This window comes from Macrotis lagotis, chromosome 1, assembly GCF_037893015.1.
Source record: "Macrotis lagotis isolate mMagLag1 chromosome 1, bilby.v1.9.chrom.fasta, whole genome shotgun sequence".
NCBI classification, from domain to species: Eukaryota; Metazoa; Chordata; class Mammalia; order Peramelemorphia; family Peramelidae; genus Macrotis; species Macrotis lagotis.
The window spans coordinates 392,092,994-392,110,377 of NC_133658.1; the positions used below are offsets into that span (position 1 = coordinate 392,092,994).

The window sequence follows — 17,384 nt, forward strand, 5'->3', positions numbered from 1 at the left end:
TTCCCAGATTTCAGAACCCAGAGGGCTGGAGGAGTAACTAGCTCAAAAATCTAAAACCAACACTTTACTTGATTTCCAACCGGATTTCTCTTTTTCCATGAAGACCTTGGATATCACAGAAGATGTCGTGGCCTTGTAATCAGGCAGAACCTTATCTAGTCACTTGCCATCTTACTTAACTTACCTCCTCCCCTCCCTCCCACCTTCAACCTCATCACCTCCAATTCGTGGATATTTTGACCCAAACTCAATATGTTCTAGCTTCTTTTGGAAGCCCAGAGTGACTTATTTCTAACAAAATTAAATGTTGTTTTGTGCAATATATGATTTGAGGAAAGGAAGAGAATAGGAGCCTGGGAAAGAAGATGAACATTGACTTCACCTGACTGTCAGTCACTCAGTATATCTGCAAAGATTGGGTCACTTACCTTCCATTGGTCACCTGAGCCCTCCAAGATCAGCAATGAAGGAGAATCAGGCTAATGAGGGATGAAACATCTCTCCTAAGCCATCTCATATCAAGACTCAGCTTGGAGAACCCAGCCTGAAGCTTTGTGGGGGGTGGGGGGTGGACCATCCATGTCTTCCACGCCCTCTCTAAGAAATTGGAACAAGTGGTTCATCTCCAGGGAATCCTAATACCCAGAGAAGAACCAAAGCAAAATCCCTATTGTGATCAAGGTGTGCCAGGTCACAGGAGCCATCTTAAGTTGGGATGCTTTGTGTTGATTTTTTTAATTTGTGTGTGATGCATATCCTGTGGAGGTCTGAGTACTTCCCTTTCCCTACTCCCTTTTGTCCTTCTCCATAATTCATGTGGGTCATTTTTGACTCAGATAGGTACTACAGTTAAGTTAACCGCTCCATCTACAATAACATAGACAGCAGGGGGGAGTGTCATAGTTATGCCTCCTCTGAGCCATAATGATAATGCCAAAGGTCATGAGTACCAATGGATTGGGCCTCTTCTCCTCCTTGGTGCATATCAGGTACATTCCATTCTAGCACTAGCTACCCTGGAGTTCCATTGTGTGATTCCCTGCTCCCCCACCTCACCTAGGCCCAGGCCTTCAACTATAATGATGAGTGGTGCTTTGTGAATGGACAGTATCAAGCCCTGTTTCCCCAGGGATGTGGTGCGTATAGCTATCCTCAGGGTTTATTAGTAATTCCCTAAAACTGCAGGAAGGGTCTTGCTTTTAAATCTGTGTTTATCTTTATGTTTTAGGCTTCCTGGTATCAGATCTCAGGATTGCAGACTGGAAATGGATTGGCAAGATAGATTCATCAATGATGTTCCCCCACCCCCACTCAGTTTATTTTTGCTTTATGAAGTCAGTGGTAAAGGCAGATATTTTTGGTTTCCAGTGTGAATCTAAGGAATTGCCATGTGACCTGATCAGGTTTCTTTTACCTAATGTTCAGTCCTTTCTAGTCAGATATTCATCCTTTGAATTTCCCAACTCAGAAAAATATTCCCCTTAGCAAAAGACCCAGAAGTGTATCTAGCTGACAACTCCATTTGGAATATTGCTGCAGTGTTCTTCCCTGCTGCATTCTCATGGGCCCTTTATAAACGGTTCATCCTAAATGACCCAGTTCTTCACAGGTCTGTGGGAGCTAGCTCAGAAAAGAATATTTATGTCTCAGGGAGACAATGAAAAGAACAATGGCTTCATTAGCCATTTGTACATTGGCAGAGATTACAGTGGTTAAGCCAGCTGTTTTCTCTAGCCTCTCTCCTAATCCTTAATTATTGGAGATGGGCAGCTGAGATGTCTAGTTGATGGGAGTAGGGCAAGTCAACCATTTAATCCTAAAATCATTTCTACCTGAAACATGGAAACTAGTGATTTGTTGTTTTTTTAAAGACCTCTTCTTCCTATTCCCTAGTCACATAAAAGGGCATTGGGAACTGGAAATGGATTAATTTTGTCAAGATCTCTGTCCCATGTGTTGTCTTCTAGAGGCACAGGTCAAGCTGATAGAATCTCAGGCTTGCAGAGTTTTAATCACTGCCCTTCTACCCTGATTCCCATTTCCCTACCATGCCTGAGAAGCATTGCTCAGGATATACAAGCCCAAGAAAATCCCAGGGAATATAAAATTCAGAAACCAACTGGAAAGGTACCCCAGTCTTTTTGGAAGTTGTAGGCTGAGACTTTCCAAAAGCAGAACTTCCAAAGTAAACTTTTAGTACATGTGCATGTGGATGTGTGACTGGTTAAATGTGTGTGAGAGAGTGAGAGAGATTATGAACATGTTATGCATTTGCTTATTGATATGTATCAAGGCTATAGGGCATTCGTGAAGTTTTCTTTTGATTTGGGAGATTTTACACAACCTTTCTCCTTGATTCACTTATTACTTGTTTACAATTGATATTTGTACACCTATGCAAAATACTTGAATAATACAAATCATTGTGCCTTTTTCCTTGTTTATATTTAATTAAAATGAATTATGGTTTGCCATTTGAAATGCCGCGTGAGTTGTCTTGCAAATCCAGCCTATATCAAAACAATCCCAGAGCATCCCACTCCTGGGATTCTTACCAACAGCTGCTCATCTGTGGAGAGCTCCCCAGTGCATTTAAAAAGGTTACATCCAAGCCACTTAAAGGTCTTCAGAGTAGAACATAAATATTCTAATTCACAAGGAAGGAAGCCTAGACTTCCATTTCACCAGGAGAGGGGGCTATTTTTCTATACAGTATAGGACTAGTTGTCTCTATATGTCTTTGAAAGACTGGGAAAAGTAGAAAATACCAATGAAACCAAGCCGCCTGATCTTAATTTGAAATGGTAAACTGCTTCAACCTAGAGAAGCAAAAGGACAAAGACCATCCACCAGTGGAGTTAGAGCAGAAAGGAGCCTCAGAAATCATCTAGTCCAGGGGTTCTCCAAGTGTGATCTAAGGACCACTGTGAGTTCCTAAGGCTCTTTTCAGGGAACACAAGAGATCAAAGCTATTTTCATAATGATACTAAAACATTTTATTTCTTTTTTTAGGGTTTTTTTGCAAGGCCAATAGGGTTAAGGGGCTTACCCAAGGCCACACAGCTAGGTAATTATTATGTGTCTGAGGCAGATTTGAACTCAGGTACTCCTGACTCCAGGGTCAGTGCTCTATCCACTGCACCACCTAGCAGCTCCATAAAACATTTTATTTCTAATGTGGTAAATATTGATAGAAAAAATCTACCCAAACAAAAGCTCTTTGTGGGGTCATGAATAATTTAAAGAATATAAAGAGATCCCAGGACTAAAACATTAGAGAGTCCGACATGCTTAATTTATACTGAGACAATCAAGTCCAAAGAAGGGAAGGGACATATTCAAGGTCATATTGCAGATTGGTAGTACAGATGGGATTAGGAAACCAGGACTTGACTCCCTGTGAAATGGTTTTTTTTTCCACTTTGTGAGGTTGTCTCTTAATGAAATCTATTTTAGAACCATCCCATTTAGGGTAATAAGCCTTGAATTGGGCCTAGTCTACCTTAGAAAATTGGATTATAGATGGCCTAAGGCTGCTTTAGAATAGAAAAGTAAAGGGGGAGCTGATGAATATTCTCCAAATGATATCCAAGATAGCAAAAATAAAAATAGCAGCTTACATTTATATAGTACCTTAAGGTTTACAGAACATTTCCCATACATTATCTCATTTAAACCTCTTACCTGTGAGGTAGATGCCATTATTCTGATTTTTAGATTAAGAAATTGAGCCCAGAGAAGTCTGGTGACTTATCCAAGTTCATACTGCTAGTTTGTGTCAGAGGTAGGATTTGAACCCAGGTCTACCTGCTACATGCTACCCCTTATACTGTGCTGCCCCTCGAGATAAGATTGTGGCCAACTTAATCTTACTTAAAGAAAACTTTTCTCTTCCTGATAAGCAAAAGTGGGATAGGTTGGAATATCAGGAAAAATCTTGAGATATCCAGTGACTTACTTATAAGTAGTATAGACGCCTTTAGTTGAGATCCACTGCTTCTAAGATTGCCAAGGGCATGGGGATCGGTTTTTGAGAAATATGAAAGCTTTTGTCCTCTGTTCCCACAGTTACACTTTTAATCCCAGAGGGTGTGAGGTTCTTCTGAAGTACAAAAAGTAAATAGATTTAGGCCTTGACAGAAATTCACATTCATTGCAAATGAGGAAATTCAAACTCCAGGGCAGGAACCCGAAAGTCCTGCCTGTAAAATCATTTGGTCTGGTGCTGCCGAGATAACTACAGGTGGGACTCAAAATCTGACAAATCCAAGAGCTTTTTAGGAGTGAATTAATTGAATGTTTGACCAAATATAGCAGGCTAATTTTGTTTGACCTGCGAATGATGTTTTAAATATCCAAATGGCATTGGATAGAAAAAAGTTTCCCTACCCTTGCACTAGAGGCATAGCCATAAACTTTCCCATAGAGACCATCAGATCTCTGAGAAGCTCCTTTCATCTGTCTGGGTCTTGAGTGTATAAGCACACATCCCATGGTAAACAGCAATGGCCAAGGGGACAATACTCATAACCATGGCATCATCTGAGTATTAAGAAAGAGTTGTCCTTACTATTATCTTGAGCCAGATACCATAATTTATTTCCCCCACATGGCTCTGCACCAATCCCTCTACTTCTGCAGCAGGGACACAAGAAAGGGAGACAAGATAGGGGAAATCAGCCAGTCCTCCCGGAGCCCAACCCATTCATCGGAAGGTCCCTGACACTGTAGCTCAGCCAGGATCCTGGTGCTGGCAGCTGCTCTGATGAGCTCGCACTCAGTCATCTTGGGGGAAGGGAGTGGGGAGTGATGGAACATGAGGCGGCCGCAGCTGTTGGAGCTGGGTATTTATACCCAGGTGGCTGCCTTTGAAGGCAGCTCATTGGCAGGGACTGGCCATTTGGCAGTATCTGGAGGAGAGAAAACAGCAGCCAGCATCAGGGAATTGAGTGCACCCTGCCAAGGTGTGCACCCAGCCTGTGTGCCCACAAGGTCATCCAGATCCAAGGCACACTTTTGCTAACCAGGAAGCTGGGTCATTGAGGCAACAGCAAAGTGCTTGGTTTGGGTCCAGAATAAATGAGTGTAAATCTGCCAGCTTCAGTAATGTTTCCCTCTAACCCTCACCTCCCATGTTTGTTCCTTTTCTTCTCATTTCCAAAATATCATGTCTTATTTATTTCCTAAAGAGGAACAGGAACTAAAACACTTCTCCAGATTCCATTTCAGAAGCCAAGACATTTTTTAAGAGCAAAGCAGCATGGAACACCTGTCAATTCTCCTTCCAAGACAAAAAGATGAACTATAAGCAAAGGAACACACACCAGCTAATTCAGAATTTGGTAGTGACAAGTCTTTTGTTTGGATCTAGAGGTCATTGTATGACCTCCTTGGTGACTGGTACCTCAGCATGCCAGCAGAGAGACAGACAGCGGATGTCAACCACTGAGCTATAAATCGAGGAGATTAACTTCGCTCTTGACTTCTCTTTGTTTTCCCTTTTGTTTCTTTTAAAAAATATTTCTTTTGCTCCATGCTTTTCCCTGAGTCACAAGGTGACTTTCTCAGAACAAAGTCAAGCGGAGGTCCACTTCCCTTGGGTTGTTGTTTGTCCTTTGTTTCAAAGAGGATCAATGACATCACAGATGATGTCTTGACTTGCATGTCAATTGGATTTAAGGAGGCAGAGTTGCACAAAGTCCATCAGTCTCACACTCTCTTTCAGAGTCATTGAAGTTCAGTGACAGGACTAAAGTCAGGATGACTGGCAATGGCCTGAAATGCAATGGATGATCTTGTATTCTTCCATGTCTGACCAAGCTCTAAATGCTTCACAATACCTGTTTCAATTGCCTTCATGGCCATTGGAACATATTTCTCATCTGCCCATTCCAGTGAGGGAAGTCATCCCTTGCTTAGAGTAGACATTCCTCTAACTTCCCAATAGGTTTGAGACCTATTGGTTATTATCCTTAACCTGGTTTAGACCTTTGATGTCTACCTGTCATCTCCCTTTTGTAACATTGGAGTGAAGAGAGAAGCAAATATCTGAAGATGACATAGCAAACATTGAACTTTTTACACTCTAGTTCATATTATGTCCATATGAGATTTGAACAGGGAATCCATTCTCATTCCACTCAGAGCCAATATGTCTCAGTCCTAGAGTGAGGAATGATGTAGCTTATGTTTCTTTGTGAAGGTCAATACTGAGAACCTCTTGGTTTTACAACACCCCACAAAATCAACTGGATTCTAATACATTCAAAGGGTCAAGTTCTCTCCTCCCCTTGTCAATGTGGGCAACTGTCATTGACATGGAAGGTAGAAGATTTTTTTAAAAAAGGTCTTTCTAGAGGCCTGAGGGACTATGGGGAAAGGAGGAATAGATAGTGCACCAATACAAACCACACAGTATGGACATTGAGTCTTTGTGTTTCCAGGAAGTCAATATATGACCAGGCTCTAAACAAGTGGAAGTTACTTTCTCCTGGAAATATTAATGAGGTATAAAACCACACTGTTAGGAAAAGAGCATCCTGCCTCTTGTTGTAATATTTGAAATCATTAGATTGCTCTGGGATTAGATGGGCTAATAGAATCTATCCTCTCATATATATATCAATTAAAAGTTTTAGGTGTGGATTGTGAAAACTTTGGGTTTCTCCTCGGGTGAAGGTGTGGCCATTTCTATGTTGTCCACAAGGACATCTTTGTCTTCCAGCTTGATGATTGTGGGCTCAGGGGTGGGAGGTGGGATTGGATTTTTGAAGGTATGGGGAAGGCTTGCCCAGCTAACATCGAGGTCCTTAAAAGCATGGAGCAAGAACACTCCCAAGATAATTGTAACAAAGCCTGAGATTGTGCCCAGGATGTCCACAATTGACATACTGTTCCATTCCTTGAAGAGGATGATGGAAGAAGTGATGACTGTACTAGTAAAGGTCACGTAGTAGATGGGAAACACTAAAGAGGTATTGAAGATATCTAGAGCCCTGTTAAGGAAGTTGACCTGTACAGGGAGAGAAACTGCCAGGATTAGCCCAAGGCAATATGAAAGAGGGTGCCGGAGAACTGGCTGTCCTTGGAAGAAGCCCTTGATGGCAATTCCCATGCCTTTGACAGCACAGACAGAGAAGGCTCCCATCACAGAACAGATGGCGATATAAATGAGGATGTTCTTCTGTCCATAGCGTGGGGCAATGATGAAGATGAGGATAAGAGAGCTCACCACTAGGATCACAGCAAACACAATGAAGCCTGCAGGAAGGAAGGGAAACAGCTTGAATCTCAACACTAGATCTTGGGAAAACACAGAAAGTGTTTCACAAACCAAGGATGCTTTTAAACCAGTCTTGCAAGTGGACTGGGGCACAGGTCAGGAGAACTGGTCAAGGAAGTCTCAGTTCTGGGAACTCATGAAAGCTTGATGAGCCTGTTAACTTTGCTAACTCTCACTCCCTACCCAGACTGAGACTTAAAGTAGTCCTCACCTCCTTACTTAGAATGCAGTCAGGAAGAGAAAGGCATGGGACCTCACTCTGCCTGGTTATGTCTTTCGAATGCAAGTCCAGTTCTGGCTCAGTAGTCATTTAAAAGTCTGTTTCTTCACCATGTGGTCAGTAGACTAGCTAATAGTCACAGGATAATCTCCCCCGCTCTGAAGTAGAGGACTGCTTCTGAAGTAGGGGGGGGCTAGAAGCCTCATTATAAAGGTCCCCAAAGAAGAGTCCTCAGACAAACGTGTGATTCCAGGATTAAGTCCTCAGTGACCAATTTTCCCCCTAACCTGCACTTACATACAAATACAAATATACATTAACAAGTATCCACCCAACAAATTTCTTTTACTAGTCTTCCTCTAGTGATCCAGAAATTAGCACACCAAACAGAACAAAATGAGAACAAACATCTACATTCCCTAGCATTTCCCAACTTTAGAGCAACTCTGGTTCAAATCCAGGTTCACACACCATTGGTTGTCACTTAACCTTATTTTTTTTCAGTTTCCTCATCTGTAAAATGAGCTGAAGGAAATGACAAACCATTCCAGTAACTCTGTCAAGAAAACTCCATGCAAGGTTATGCAGAGTCAGATATGACTGAATGAGTGAACAGCAACAATGTGTGGAAGGACAAAGGAAGGACTCACCTGTGTCCTTCAGCTTTGAAGCCATTTCATTCATCGTCTTGATCTTCTCTTCCTCAGGGGCATGAATCACCATCACTGAACTGCCCGCTATGGAGATCATGCAACCCAACTTCCCCAACAAGTTCAGTCGCTCACCCAGAAAGTAATATGATAACATGGCACTACACAGAAAGACAAAAAAGAAAGGTATCAGAGTGTAGTATAGGGAATCTATTGCCTGTGAAAAGGCCATGAAATAAGGGAAACAGGAATGAGCCAAAAGAAAAACTGTTTCAAACCATTAATCCTGCTTTAGAAATCAGAATTTGTCTAAGAAGAGTAACTACAGATGCTGGTGATTAGAAAAGCATATTGGTTTGATTTCTTTGACAACCATTTTCACTTCTACCCATAAAGGTAGGCATGCAAACATTGACTGATTACACTATTTATGTCAATTATCTAAGCTGTTTGTTCTTAAATTTTACTTTCTGAACTGAATCAGGAGTATAGGATTTGGGATTGAAAACTAATCCAGGAGATCTTAATTTGGGATTGCCTGGATAAATTTCAATAGGTCCATGAACTTGGATGAAAAAAAATTACATTTTTATTTTCACTAACCTCTAACTAGAATTGATCATTTCTTTCAATCGTTTATAAACAGTGTTCTGGGAAGGGATCCAGGCTTCATCAACTGCCAAAGGGATCCATGACACAGACAAGTGAGATCTAGTCCAATATTTTAATTTTACAAGGGGAGAAGTGAAGACCCAGAGAGATAAATGACCTGCTCAGTGGTCTAGCCCATGTCCTATGACTCCAAAAACCAAGATTGTTTCCACATTCTTTGTTGAAGAGTGCTAAAGAGCATCTTTTCTGGGGAAACCGAGGCTAAGGCACATTCTTGGCATGAAAAGTCATTCTAAAAGAGCCTTATCCAAATACATATAGTAATGACCCACAAATGAGAAAAGAGCAAAAAACTAGAAAGGCATTTATTTACTCATAATGACCTTATAAGAACACTCAGTGCTCCCAGTGGAGTGACGACTGTCGCAGGAGCAAATATGTAGGCCCCAAAGTTGGCAGCTTCACCTAGACCCACTGAAAATAAGAAGAGGTGGAGGGGAAGAGAGGAAATAAGACATTAATGAAGCATTGAGATCTAAAACTTTTCCTATTGCTCTAGCTGCTTTTTAATAAGATTTTCTCCATTTATTTTGCATGTACTCAGTTTGAGTAATGTCTATCTCCCTCATCAGAATGTGATCTCCTTGAGGCTGTCTTTTTGCCTTTGTAACCCTAATTGTAAACCTAAGTCCAAAGTACCTGGACACTGTAAGCACTTAATACATAACTTGTTGACGTACAGATTGCACCTTGCAGTAAAAATGCATAGGCAAGCATAGGAAGAAGTCCAACCAAATGCTGGTACTGTTTATATTTAGGTAGGGGTCTCATGAAAGCCATTTCTGCAGCCTCAAGGGGTCTCCTGACACCAAAACACCTTTAAAAGGTAAGTTCTAGAGAGTATTACTAGCAATGGCAAAGAGCCATAGCTGTCCACAGACTTAGAGTTGGAAAAAAACTATGGGACCAGCTTTTTTACAGAACAAGAAACTTGGAACTAGAGAGTGGAGATCACTGAGCCAATGCCTTATATAGGTGTTAAGTGGAGGAGCTGGGTTTAAAACCCCAAACCTCTGGATGCAATGTCAGTGCTCTCTGTTTATCTCAATTCTCAAGGTCTTTGTTTCTCCAATAAATCACCTTTCCCATTAAAATAGGCAATAATTGCTCATATTTCTCTAGTGTTTTACAATTTACAAAGAATTTTCTTTTTCCTATACAAGTCCTATTATCTGTCTCTCTCACAGAGAGAGATAGATGATTGATGGATAGTATAGACAAATAAAGACAATAAATTCAAAAGAAGAACTATGATGTGTACAGTTAATATATATCTTCTGCCTCCAAGTTAACTTCTTTCCATGGTACTGCACTGGGATTTTGTGTTCAGAAGTTGACAAAGTCTTTTGGTTTTTGAAGGTCCTTATGTCTTGTTACTTGAATTTCCAATTGGCAATCCTCTGTAGGTGTATTTGAGGATCTGGCCTAAGAAAGGCAATGTGGTATGGTGAAAAGGTCTTTGAGTATTTGAAAACAGAGGACCTGAGTTAAAATCCCAGCTCTGGTCCTTATTACCTGCACTGACACTCTTACTTTCTTATGAAGGATTTCATAGTCTCACATCTGGACTATTGAAATAGCCTGCTGGGGGTTTCTCCCAAGTCTACTCAGTTGTTAGATTGATTTTCCTAAAACACAAATCTGATCCTGTCTCTCCCCTTATTCAATCAACTCCTGGGGTTCCATCTTACCTCCAAGATCAATATAAAATCCTGTTTGATTTTCAAGCTCTTCCTATCCTTCTAGTCTTCTTTCTTCTTATTCACCCTCTTTCCCAACCCCATTGTACACTGGTCTCCTTGCTCTTCCTTACATGGGTCATGCCAACTCCTGTCTCCAGGCATTTTCCTTGACTGTCTCCTATTCTGGAACTTTCTTCCTCTTTAACTCAACTCCTGGCTTCTCTGGCTTCCTTCAAATCTCAGTTAAAGGCCCATTTTATGACAGGAGCCTTTCTCAACCCTCAATGACTTCACTCTGAGATTATCTCTACTTTTTCATATATGCATATGAAAAATATACATACACACATTTCATATATACATACACATATATGTAAACATACATGTATACATACACACATACATCTCTATCTATTTATCAAAGCTGTCTGAGAGCAGGAAACTTTTTTTTTTTGCCTTTCATTTTTATCCTCAATGATTAGCACAGTGTCTGGCATATTATTATTATTATTATTATTATTATTATTATTATTATTATACATTGAATAAATGACTTGACTTGACTTTTATTGACTACCTGTGTGAAGGATCAGAGTTTAGGAGATAGAAAAAGTGAGTTGGAAGCAAAGAAGGACAAAGAGATGTGTATTGTCTGGAGGTTTGGGCTAATTTAGCTCAACTTTATAAAAAGAAAAAGGTAAGTCTATTAATGACATAGTAAAATCTTGAGAGATTCCAGTCCTACTCTTTTATTATCAGCAGAGTTATATGTCAAGATAGTCTTGGGAAGGACTACAAGGAATTGGATTAAATGATCTGTAAAAGTCTCTTCCAACTTTAGAGTTCTGTCTCTGTACTAAGTTTCCTTCAAATTTCTATGATTCGTATTTTAATTAACCTTCTAGATCAAATGTTCATCCATGAACAGCTCTCCAGACACTGGTATTGTAATTTGTTTTGGGGTCAAAGATGATTGATGTAATCTGAATTCATTAAAGTTTTTTTGGCAAAAAGTTTATCTATGGCAAATGATAACCAAAACACATGCAAAATGATTCCCTAGGATTCTAGTTTGCTTGGTCTAGATGCAACAGGATGGAAATTGGTCCCTCCATTCTTCCCATCAGCTCCTTTCCATGATTAGTAATACAAACTTACTGGTCAGAAATCCAGCCCACCACATTTTATCCTTGAGGTAGCCAAAGCCTCCATCCACTAGAAAAGGAAAGAAAAATAGTTAAAGGCTTAATAAAACAGTCAATAAAAGAGAGGGCATACATATGGTTTCCAGAATTGATTTTTTCAAAAGAAGGCCTGACTAGATCCATATAATAATCATTTTACTATAGAGGGACTTCTACCCCAACCTCAAAAAAAGAGAGTCTGAAATAGAACTGTAAAAACTGGACTAAATCCAAGAAATTTGACCTGCCTTGAAAAAAAATTCCATGTCTCTACCCTGGGAATGTCACTCACCCTTGCCACACAGTCTTTGTCTGGGATAACATTTTGCTAGAGGTACAGGGATTAACCTGCTCTTTGGCTATTTTCTGGAGAGGAGAAAAGTGCCAAGATAGCTGTTACACTAACCCAAGGTTATGGATATCTCATTGACATAAGACAAGAAGATTTGACACTGGTGATCTAGCTGCTGATTTTGTTCATCTGACATAATAGGCTTTTGGTAAGACCTGAAGTCTAGTTCTCAAGATTGCCTACACAGCAGGTTGGAGTGAATGTTATTACTGATTCAATGTCCAGCACTCCAGTAAGTAGTAGTCCTACCAGCTCGGGTGGCACCCTTGTCTACCAGCCGAATGAGACCCTTCTTCTTAAGGATGACACTGCTGCCAATGAGGAAGCTGGACAAGATGGCCAAGCCCACTCCAATGAAGAAGCCATAGTTCTTCTTGATCTTCTCTTGCCAACTGTTCAAAGTAATGTTGTTTGAGCCATCTGGCTCGAAGTCATTGACAATCTGGCACAGGACTTGTTGGGAGGAGCAGTACAGGGTGATGAAGGATCCTACATGGATATTGAGAGAGAGAGAATTACTTTGAAATTGCCTGCCTGTGGTCTTTAAGAATATTGAGATTAAGTCTATCAGTATCAGATTTTAAACTTCACTACAAAGTAATAATCACTTGGTGTTGGTTAAAAAAAAATTGATCAGTAAAACAGTCTAGTCACAATTTACAGAAACAAATGCAGTTAATAAATCCAAAGATCCTAGTTATTATAGGTAAAAGGGCTTATTTGACCAAAACTTGGAAAACAATCTCTCAGAAATTAGGAATAAATTAACTTTTCACACCTACATATACCAAGATAAATCTGAAATGGATCCACAACAAGCAAATTGGAGAAGTAAGGAAGCAATTACCTTTCAGATCTATGAATAAGGTAGTCATTCATAATCAGAGAAGAACAGAGGAAAGGAAGTAAACCATTTTTATTAAATAAAATTAAGATTTTTACCAGCAAATTCGATGCAGTTAAAATGAGAAGGGAAACAAGTAGCTGGTAAGTAAAATCTCTGCAGCAAGTTTATTTGTTTTCTTTCTCTTTTTCAAATAATACATGCAATTGATTCAAATTTTTAAGATCTCCTAGTATCCATTCTCCACTGGATAAATGGCAAAAGCATGCAAACAGGTACTTTCAAAGGAAGAAAATTCATATGAAAAATGGTCCAGAATCATTAATAAATAGAGAAATGCAAACCTAAAGTTTTACCTCCATCTGATTGGCACTGCTGACCAATGAGAAAAATGACAATCATTTGGGAAGGACTGCATGAAAGCAGGCACACTAACAGGAGCTGTTGGTGGAGAATAGGCTTGCCATGCTAGAAGGCAACTTGTAAGTGTGTCAGTGAGTCAAAACACATCTCTTAAGTGCCTACTACATACCAGCCAATGAACTAAAAACTGGGGATAAACAAAAGGTGAAAAAATAATCCCTGCTGCTTTTGAGAAGTTCACAAGCTAATAAAGGGAGACAACAAACATACAGCTGAACAAATAGGAAAAATTGTAAAGAACAATAGAGGAGAGACACAAGAATTAAGAAAGATTGGAAAGGGCTTCCTATATAAGGTAGGATTTTAACTGGGATTTGATGGGGAAACCAGAGAAGTCAAGAGGCAGAGATGAGGAAGGAGAGAGTTTCAGACATGGGGTGGGGGGCAACTTATGAAACTGCTCAGAGTCAGGAGTTGGAATATTATGTGCAAAGAATAGCAAGACCGGAGTAATTGGATTCCAGTCTGGGGATGTGCGGAGTAAGAAGACTAGAAAGTTAGGAACGGGAAAAGTTATGAAGGGCTTTAAAAGCCAAACAGAGGATTTTCTATTTAACCCTGAACTTAGCAGGGAGCCCTTGGAGTTTACTGAGTATGTGTACTCAATAAACCATTGTGCCATGGTCAGGGGAACTCAACAGAAGAACACTTTAGGAAGATCACTGACAGCTAAGTGGAGGATGGGTTGGAGTGGGGAGAGATTTGTGGCCAGCAGATCAGTCAACGATATAATGTAGACCCTTTGATCCAACTATATATCTACTGATTTGCCTATGTCCCACAAAGATCAAAGAGAGAGGAATAGGACATATATGAATGAAAATATTTATAGCCATTCATTTCATAGTAGCCTCAAGTAGAAAATAAAGGAATGTCCACTGATTAGCTATGATTAAGCAAGTTACGGTACCTGATTATAATGCAATATTATTATATCCTAAATGATGAAATGAAAGAAACCTAGGAGGCTTTGTATGAGTTTGATTATAAAGTGAGTAAAACTAGAACAATTTATATAAATATTACCTTACAAACTTTTGAGTAACGAGGTAGAGCAGTGGATGGAACACTGGGTTTGGAGTTAGAAAGAGTCATACTTACGGGTTTAAATTCAGTCTTATGCACTTACTAACTATATGACTCGGGGCAAATCATTTAACCATTTGCCTCAGATCCTCATCTGTAAAATAAGTTGGAGAAGGAAATGGCAACTCCAGTATCTTTGCCAAGAAAACCCCAAATAGTATCACAAAGAGTTGGACATGACTCAAATGACTCAATAATAACAATCTTATAGAGAAAAACAACTTTGAAAAACTTCAGCTCTCAGATTGACACAATGAAAAACAATGACTCTAAAAATAATGCAGATGAAATTTATCACTTATCTTTTGAAAGAGAGGTGGTAAACTTAAAATTCTGAAAATGCAGTTTTGAAAATGGCTAATGTGGGAATTTGTTTTGTTGATTTACCATATTTTCCCATGTAGAAGATGTACCTTAATTTGGGGGCTTGAAGTTTGAAAAAAAATTGCACAAAGTTATTGAATTCATTTTATTTATCATGAAATTCATACAACTCCTCATCACTGTCAAAACTCCCATCCATGAACTCCTCCTCATCTGTGTTTGATGATGAAATCAACAATCTTAGAAGAGGCTCTGACTGCTCTCCTGCCTGTGCTCTGGACTGGGGTTGACCACAAGCTCTCCCTGGGCAAGTCTGGTGCATGGAAGCATGATTAGTCCATTCAGCTTCATGAACCTGAAGCACCAATTGTGTCCCCCTTGGAAATCTGTCACTTCTTTTTCCTCAGCAATTCTTCTTGCCTCCTGCTGAACCATCTTTGTGCACACAGGAATTCCTATGGCCTTTGCTCTTCAATCCATCTCTTCAATTTCCTCTCTAGATCAGGCGATTTGGCTGACTTGCCTCTCCTGCCCTTCTTCTGCATGGGCATTCTCAGTACGGTTTCTTCTTACCCTAGCGAGTCTCAGATTGTTTTCTCAGTTGGAGGAGGATCAAACTGATGTTTATAGCAGCATGATGTCCATTCACTTTTGCAAACTGGATCACTTTGAACTTGAATTCAGCACTGTAGGAAAATCTTTTCTGAGCCATACTACACCAGTAACAACTGGGAAACAATGAGCTCAAAAACAATAAGCACAAAAAGTGGGAAATGCAAGTAAAAAAAACCTACAATCATTGTAAAGATCTCAAATTTTTTGAAAAAGGGTGCATCTCATAAAAGGGGAAATATGGTCGCTCTTTATTGAAGGTTTGGGTTTTTTTTTAATTTTTCAATTTGTTCAATGAGGGGAGTGAGAGAGAATAAATAATACCTGCTACTTGAAGAATAAAAATAATAAACTAATAAAGGGATTGGTGTCATCATTTACCAATCTTCTGACTTTCAAAAATGGGAAAAAAGATTTTGAAACCTTCAAACCAGGGATTTTGATGATGATCTTCCAAGTCTACATAGATTATTAAACAGATTTTGGGGGAAGCTTTGGAAAGGGAAATTATGATCACTAAGAGCCAGAATGGGTTCACTAAGGAAAATAGTGATAGGAAGATTAGCTTGTCCTTCATGAGTACTACCTCAAAGGAAAAGGATATATTTACTTGTCTTTGATTTCTCTTCTTGCCTATAGTACTCTGTACTTCTTATTGGGCAGTTACCACAGAGTGCTTTGAATTAATTATAGTTTGAAGCAGTATTCAGTGGTAAGAGTACTGCACTGAGAAGAACTAAATTATAGTACTAATTTTATAATTAATTTGCTTGAGCTATTGACTTCTTTTACCTAGATCTCAGCTTCCTCTTCTGATAAATGACAGAACTGTGTTCAAAAACTTCCAAGGACTCCTCCATTTCTAAAATATGACTATGCTCATAAACTTTGAAAATGAATTGTGTTCTGGAAGATGGTAGAACAGGTTAGAGAAATTTCAACTCTCCAAATTTTCTCCACAAAAAAAGATAAAAAAATCCCTTTGAGTGAGAGTAGCAGAAGTAAATAGGAGTTGGGGTGTTGTAGTTGTCCTCCTCAACCTACTAGAGAAGACCCCAGGGAAGACTCCACCCCCAGGGGTGAAGGTTTAGCTGAGTAGAAGTGCAAACACCTCCAGGTCAACTCAATTGAATCAACAAAACAAGTCCTAGAGCAACTGGGTTGTAAAGTAGATTCAGCCTTAAGAACTTTGACCTCATGGACAGTGTGGGAGGATCAGATGGCTCAGTAGGAGATTGAAGGATGTTCCTCTGTCAAGGGATGCCAAGCCCAGCTGTGCTGACCAGATGTGTCCAGGGCTGTGGCTGTGGGGAGAAGGAGTTAGCATGCACTGGGGTGTGTATAGTAGCAGAGGGGTGGGAACTCAGCTGGCATCAGGCACTTGTAGGAGAGCAACATCCCTGGTTTTTGTTCCAGGGCAGAGAGTGCAGTTGAATTTTGCAGTTACTTGAGGGACAATAGGGGATAAGAGCATTTGCTGAACAGTGTGGTTGGGAGCTCAAAGCTTAAGGGTGGAGAGGAAAACCCAAGAATGAGCCCAGGACAGAGTCCAGAAAGAAACAATGAAAAGTTTTGGGCATCATTCTCCATACCTTGGGACTGGAATTTAATTATGATAATAAAACTGGTAAAGATAAAATAAAACAAAATAAAAGTGAGTAATCGAAGGAGAAATCACCCAGTCATTGAAAGCTAATATGAGGATAGAGAAGATTTGGGTTCATATTCAGAAGATAGTGAAGCAAAAAATAAAAAGCCACTCCTTTTTCAGTAAGAAACTTCAAATGATCACAAGCCCAAAAAGAGTTCTTGGAAGAACTTATAAAGAACTTTAAAAATCAAATAAAAGAGATTGAGGAAAATTAGGGGAAAAATAAGATCAAAGAAAATTACCCAAATAAAATCAACCAACTGGTTGATATATGGAGAATAGAAAAATTTAGGGAAGAAAATTTATTTCCTAAAAACTAGAATTGGACAGAGAGAAGCTAATGGCTTAAGACACCAAAAAACAATAAAAACAAACCAAAAGAATTAAAAAAAATAGAAGAGA

At 39.6% G+C, this 17,384-nt stretch overlaps 2 protein-coding genes across 2 annotated transcripts in view; one reads left to right on the forward strand and one right to left on the reverse strand.

The window, feature by feature from the left end:
* The window catches only part of ADAM19 (ADAM metallopeptidase domain 19), a 132,539-nt gene extending 129,545 nt beyond the window's left edge, over positions 1–2,994 (forward strand). The window contains 1 exon segment of the mRNA XM_074212523.1: positions 1–2,994. Within this exon segment, the coding sequence (XP_074068624.1) occupies positions 1–54 (54 nt within the window). The 3' untranslated portion in view covers positions 55–2,994.
* The window catches only part of NIPAL4 (NIPA like domain containing 4), a 27,965-nt gene continuing 12,346 nt past the window's right edge, over positions 1,766–17,384 (reverse strand). Inside the window, exons 2-6 of the mRNA XM_074212524.1 lie at positions 12,292–12,531; positions 11,665–11,721; positions 9,148–9,238; positions 8,153–8,313; positions 1,766–7,260 (exon numbers count right to left, since the gene is read on the reverse strand). Coding sequence (XP_074068625.1) covers positions 6,635–7,260; positions 8,153–8,313; positions 9,148–9,238; positions 11,665–11,721; positions 12,292–12,531 — 1,175 coding nt within the window. The 3' untranslated portion in view covers positions 1,766–6,634. The remainder of the gene's footprint in view (positions 7,261–8,152; positions 8,314–9,147; positions 9,239–11,664; positions 11,722–12,291; positions 12,532–17,384) is intronic.